The sequence below is a fragment of the Capsicum annuum genome, chromosome 9 (genome assembly GCF_002878395.1).
Source record: "Capsicum annuum cultivar UCD-10X-F1 chromosome 9, UCD10Xv1.1, whole genome shotgun sequence".
NCBI lineage: Eukaryota > Viridiplantae > Streptophyta > Magnoliopsida > Solanales > Solanaceae > Capsicum > Capsicum annuum.
Window position 1 is genome coordinate 218786301 of NC_061119.1, and position 6304 is coordinate 218792604.

At 37.6% G+C, this 6304-nt stretch overlaps 2 protein-coding genes across 5 annotated transcripts in view; one reads left to right on the top strand and one right to left on the bottom strand.

Moving 5' to 3' along the window:
- LOC107840787 (zinc finger BED domain-containing protein DAYSLEEPER) overlaps positions 1 to 2745 on the top strand; it is an 8012-nt gene extending 5267 nt beyond the window's left edge. For 2 of the 4 annotated variants that reach the window (XM_047396679.1, XM_047396676.1), the window contains exon 3: positions 55 to 2745. In XM_047396679.1, coding sequence (XP_047252635.1) covers positions 55 to 2457 — 2403 coding nt within the window. In that variant the 3' untranslated portion in view covers positions 2458 to 2745. Of the gene's footprint in view, positions 1 to 12 lie in introns of all 4 variants that reach the window. The other 2 variants (XM_047396678.1, XM_047396677.1) reach the window with 1 other exon arrangement.
- Positions 2746 to 5509: 2764 nt separating this feature from the next.
- LOC107840789 (36.4 kDa proline-rich protein) overlaps positions 5510 to 6304 on the bottom strand; it is a 5039-nt gene continuing 4244 nt past the window's right edge. The window contains exon 2 of the mRNA XM_016684707.2: positions 5510 to 5703. The gene's annotated coding sequence lies outside the window, so the exon portion shown is untranslated. The remainder of the gene's footprint in view (positions 5704 to 6304) is intronic.

Consider the following 6304-nt stretch of genomic DNA (forward strand, 5'->3'; position numbering starts at 1 on the left):
AGTCATGAGATGGTGCCGGAAAATGAGATGATACATGAGCAGAGTCATGAGAAGGTGCCGGAAAATGAGATCATGCATGAGCAGAGTCATGAGAAGGTGCTGGAAAATGAGATCATACATAAACACAGTCATGAGATGGTGCTGGAAAATGAAATGAGGCATGAACACAGTCATGAGATGGTGCCGGAACATGAGATGACGCATGAACACAGTCATGAGATGGTGCCGGAACATGAGATGACGCATGAACACAGTCATGAGATGGTGCCGGAAAATGAGATGATGCATGAACATAATCATGAGATGGTGCGGGAAAATGAGATGATGCATGGACATAATCATGAGATGGTGCCGGAAAATGAAATGATGCATGAACATCATATGGTGTTTGGAAATGAAATAGTTCCCAGCAATGAGATGGTCCCGGACGATGAGATGATCCCACTAAACGAGATGGTACTTGCAGAGCCAGAACCCAACTATATAGAAACACCTCCAAACAACCCAGAAACACAACCCAGCAAGCGTAGGAAGAAGAAGTCAATAGTTTGGGAACACTTCACCATTGAAAATATTGGCAATGGAACCAGAAGGGCACAATGTAAGCAGTGCAAGCAATCATTTGCATATAGTACAGGTTCAAAAGTAGCCGGCACTAGTCACCTGAAACGGCATATTGCCAAAGGAACCTGTCCAGTTGTCCTGCGTAACCAACAGAATAATCAATTGACCCCTTATAGTACACCTCCTAAGATGAGTGGATATGGTGGTAGTACTGATGCACCAAAACGACGTTATCGGACTGCTTCTGCTCCTTACCTTGCTTTTGATCCTGACCGGTGCCGTCAGGAGATCTCTAGGATGATCATCATGCACGACTATCCCCTTCACATGGTTGAGCATCCAGGCTTTCTTTCTTTTGTCCGGAATCTTCAACCTCGTTTTGATATGTTGAGCTTCAACACCGTGCAAGGAGATTGTGTGGCAACTTATCTTAGAGAGAAGCAAGCCATTCAGAAGGTGATTGAGGGAGTGCCTGGGCGAATCTGCTTGACGCTAGATATGTGGTCCTCCTGCTACAATGTGGGCTACATGTTCATAACTGGGCAGTATATTGACAGTGAGTGGAAAATTCACAGGAAAATACTCAATATCATCATGGAACCATATCCAGATTCTGACACGGCTTTCAGCCATGCTGTTGCGGCTTGCCTTTCTGACTGGAGTATGGAAGGGAAGTTATTTTCGGTCACTATTAATCAACCATTGGGTGATGCTGCTGTTGATAATCTTAGAGCTTTATTATCTGTGCAGAACCCTCTTGTGCTCAATGGTCAGTTGTTGGTTGGAAGTTGTCTTGCTCGAACTTTAAGCAGCATCGCCCAAGGTGCATTTGTGTTTTTGCATGGTACTGTTAAGAAAGTAAGAGACAGCGTTAAGTATGTGAAAACATCGGAATCTCATGAAGAAAAGTTTCTTGACCTCAAACAGCAGCTTCAGGTGCCAAGCACAAAGACTCTGTCGCTTGATGACCAAACTCAATGGAACACGACATATGAGATGTTGTTAGCTGCATCAGAATTAAAGGAAGTATTTTCGTGCTTGGATACATCTGATCCTGATTACAAGGATGCCCCATCGATGGAAGATTGGAAGCAAGTCGAGGTTCTGTGTAATTACTTGAAAACCGTTTTTGACACCGCCAATCTTCTGACTGCACCTACAGTTCCAACAACCAACACATTCTTCCATGAAGCATGGAAGATTCAATTGGAGCTGGTTCGTGCTGCAGGAAGTGAAGATCCATTCATCAGCAGTCTTACCAAAACAATGCAAGAGGAGTTTGATAAATACTGGAAAAATTGTTGTCTAATATTAGCTATTGCCGTAGTAATGGATCCACGCTTCAAAGTGAAACTCGTCGAATTCAGTTTTACGAAAATATATGGTGAAGAAGCTGGCACCTATGTGAACATCGTTGAAGAGGGAATCCATGAGCTTTTCCGTGAATACGTGGCACTTCCTCTGCCTTTAACCCCAGCTTATGCTGAAGAGGTAAATGATGGGGCTTTGAAGCAGGAGAACGGTGGCGCTGGACTTACAGATTTTGACGCCTACATTATGGAGACAACAAGCCAGCAGTCAAGGTCAGAACTTGATCAATATTTGGATGAGTCCTTGTTGCCTCGTGTTCACGAGTTTGATGTTGTGGGATGGTGGAAACTGAACAGAATAAAGTACCCAACTCTCTCAATAATGGCTCGTGACATCTTGTCCGTTCCAGTTTCTACTGTTACATCCGACTCTGTATTTAGCACGGCAGGCAAAGAGATGGATCGCTACAGATGTTCATTGCGACCCGAGACCGTGGAGGCCCTCATCTGTGCCAAGGATTGGCTTCAAAATGCATCGGTAAACACTTTACATGCACCGATAAAAATGGAAGTCCCTATTTAGGCCTCTTTTTCTGTTCAGTGATAGCCTTTTGTAGCTGATATCTGTTTTCTTTTAGATTGTTTTAACATTTATATCTCCTTTGTTGTGTCGTCGGAGAATCAACTGTCTTGTATCATAATTTGGTACCGCTAGAGGCTTACCGGAGAGTTTAGTCGTGATTTTCGCGCTTTTCTCAGTTGATGTCTGAATGCAGGAATGCAGTTTTAATCGTGTATGATATGAATATATGTTGAATATTACTTGTGTTGCTTATCTATGAGTTATATGCAAAGCAAAAATGCATTATATTATAAAGTTGATTTTCTTATTTATTTACATTTCTCAATTCCACCAAAGAAGGGAATCGTTGGAGTAACTGGTAAAGTTGCTGCCATGTGACCAGAAGGTCACGAGTTCAAACCTTGAAAACAGCCTCTGACAGAAATGTAAGGTAAGGGTGCGTACAATATACCTTTGTGGTGGGGCCCTTCCTCGGACCCTGTGCATAGCAGGAGCTTTAGTGCACCGGATTGCCCTTTTTCTCAATTCCGCCAAAGAAAGGTGTAAGATTTGCGTTCATCTTACCGTACCTAAATTCCAATTATGGTATTACATTGCATATGATGTATTTCCATTTCTTTAATTGTCACCTACGAAAGTGTAACAAACATACGACTTTCATCGAATACAACTTTCAGCGGAATTTTATATGTATCTATGAGATCGAGTATGGAATTCTGTTTACTCACTTTAAATTCAGTATCCGTTTCCCTCCCTTTCGTGCTAGGATTGGAAATCTTGTATTTTACATATCCATACGATTGAGTCCTTGGGTTTTCTAAATAGTGTAAAAAGAAGTGCTCCAAATCATTGCTGTTTGACTTGGATCTGTTCTAAAAAAATTGAGGTATTTCGAATTGTTTGTTGACACGGACAAACATACGACTTTCATTGAATACGACTTTTCACAAAATTCTATATGTATCTATGAGATCGAGCATGGAATTCTGTTTACTCACTTTAAATTGAGTATTCATTTTCCTTCCTTTCCTGCTAGGATTGGAAATCCTGTATTTTACATATCCATACGATTGAGTTCTTGAGTTTTTGAAATAGTATAAAAAGAAGTGCTTCGAATCATTGGCATTTGACTTGGACCTATTGTAAAAAAGTCTAGGTATTTCGAATTGTTTGTTGACACGAACAAAGTCGGGGAAAACCTCTGAAATAACAGTTGTGTAAAGTGTTAACACTTTTGCAATAACGACTATGCTTTAGTCCCGAACATGTTGTAGTTCGCGCCATATGAATTTTTACTTCGCCATATTATTTTTTTTTCTGTTCATGTCGTTCCATTTAAGCTCATTGGGACAACAATTGTGAGAATTTGATGATCTATAAATCGTTCCTAACGAGCGATCGGCTCATGTTTGAGCATGATGAACCACTTTATGCCGATCTGTTGCCAATCCACTTTCCGGCTTCATATGTGAACGGAAAACTAGAGCATTTTATCCATCGGTGGATGAAGAATCGCAAACATAATAATTTCTGGTTGATCATGTTCCCAGAAAAAAAATACTTTCGTGAAAAGACGAGCACGACTAAAGTGGCTATATGAAACAATGAAAAAGTTGTCATGTAACCTATAGTTGAAAATTCGAGTGATGGAATCAAAATCTCTTCGATTATCAGAAATAAAAAAAGTAAATATAATTTTCTATACTTATATACAACTACAAAGTACCAAACATTATAATTGGATTAGATTAATATCGATGGATCCTTTATATGCATCGAATGATAAATAACTACAAGCGATGGAGACCAACAATCCAAAAAACGAAAAATAAAAAACTTGAAAATAGTATCGAGAATGACTGAAAAGATAGAAACAAGACCAAATATAATTTAATTATTATGAGCAGTTTTTTTGCCTGGACTCCAAAACGACGGTCAATCGAAAGATCCTGTGTTATATCATCAGATCTCGATTTTTCATATATAAATGTAATTAATGTATCTCATTCGTAAAGGGTTTCCCCCATAATGGCCATGAACGATTGCTCCGGAGTTGCCCAAAGAAGGCTTAGCTGATCATATCACTATCGAGTCAACTTGAACAAGTATAACTTGACCCGATTTCAGGGTCGGTCTTGAAATTTGGTGCTTTTTTATCTCCAGTTGCTACGAGGAAAAAATGACGAAATTTTTTAAGTTTTTCTCTCTTTATGCTGAAAAATTATTATTCTAGTCAATATATTTTATTGTTTAGGGGGAATTACGCTTACTTGTTTTTTAGTACAAGTAGCTACTGAGTTTGCTATGACTTTTTACGATCATCCGACTGTTACTGAGGCTTTTGCTTCTGTTCAATACATAATGACTGAAGCCAACTTTGGTTGATTAATCCGATCAGTTCATCGATGATCGGCAAGTATGACGATCCTAATGATAACCTTGTATGTATTTCGTGTATATCTCACCGGCGAATTTAAAAAACCTCGCGAAGAGTGGATGAGATACTTTGGTCCCCCTCTCCCGGTACGGTGGAGGTGCCGTAGCATGTCATGAGCACCTGGATCAATAACTGAAACTCAAATATAAAATTGATAAAATTAAAATTTTGAATCCGCCTCTGTATATATAATCCACAATGACTTAGCAACATTGTATGGACTAGGATTATTCTTTTCAAATTCCAATCAATAATATGTCCAAAATATTATATGGTCCTACTTATCTCTTTTTGACTTTTTTTTTTTTTTCATTTGATATCTTACATCTAAGTAATTACCACTTGTTAATATTACCATATCACCTGTTTTTTTTTTTTTTTTTTTAAATTTTAATCGTCTGGTAATTCATATTTATTTTAATTAATTTAAATTTTCATTACTTAAAGCTCGATTACATGTTTATGTGAATCCAATAATTTTTGCTCAAATAGTTTTTAAAAATCTACTAATTATACCTAGTTATTGTTGCTAGCTCTAAAATAGAAACCAACAAATGATATCAATAAACTATATTATATAAAATTACACTTAGAAAGAGAAATAAAGACCAATGATGGATAAAAATTACTTTCATTAATACACTGAAATAAATTTCATTAATAAATCACAATTCAACAAAGCCAAAAGTAAAAACAATAGCAGAAATACATAAAATACAATTTGGAGAGAAAATGAGAAATTAATTAATCATAAATTTGACATCCTTTCATGTCAATCCATGCAATTCTTCAAATTTAATCTGGAAATCCTGCAATTTAATCAGAATTTAAATTAATGAGTTTAACATAAAGAAAATAACGAAGTCAGGATTTTCACTAAATTGCGTTAAATTATGAACAAGATTAGAAAAAATATTCAACATATAGTGTATATAGATAATCTTTTTAAAAACCTATAGCGGTTGTCAGTTGACATTCGTTGGACAAATGTGGCTCCGCCATTGCACCAAAAGTACTAATGGTGGGGGTGCATGCAGAAGCGGAGTCAATAGGGGTTCGTTTGAATCCTTTTCGATGGAAAATTATAATATTAATGCATGATTAAAATGATTTTTATGTATATATTGTAGATGTTGAACCCTCTTCGATGAGTTTTTCTTCTGATTTTGAACCCCCTCAGCAGAAATCCTGGCTCCGCCTCTGAGTGCATGGACGGAAGGAGGTTCAACCAAACCCTTTCAACGGTAAATTTCACAATATATATTAGGTCAATTTCTTTTACGTACATATAGTAGATGATAAACACCATTTTTCAAAACTATATATTGCACTTAGATTAGTGTCTGTGGTTCGAGCCCTCGGGAATGGAGCCACTTTTGATGATAGGTGACCTAATATGTGGCTCCATTA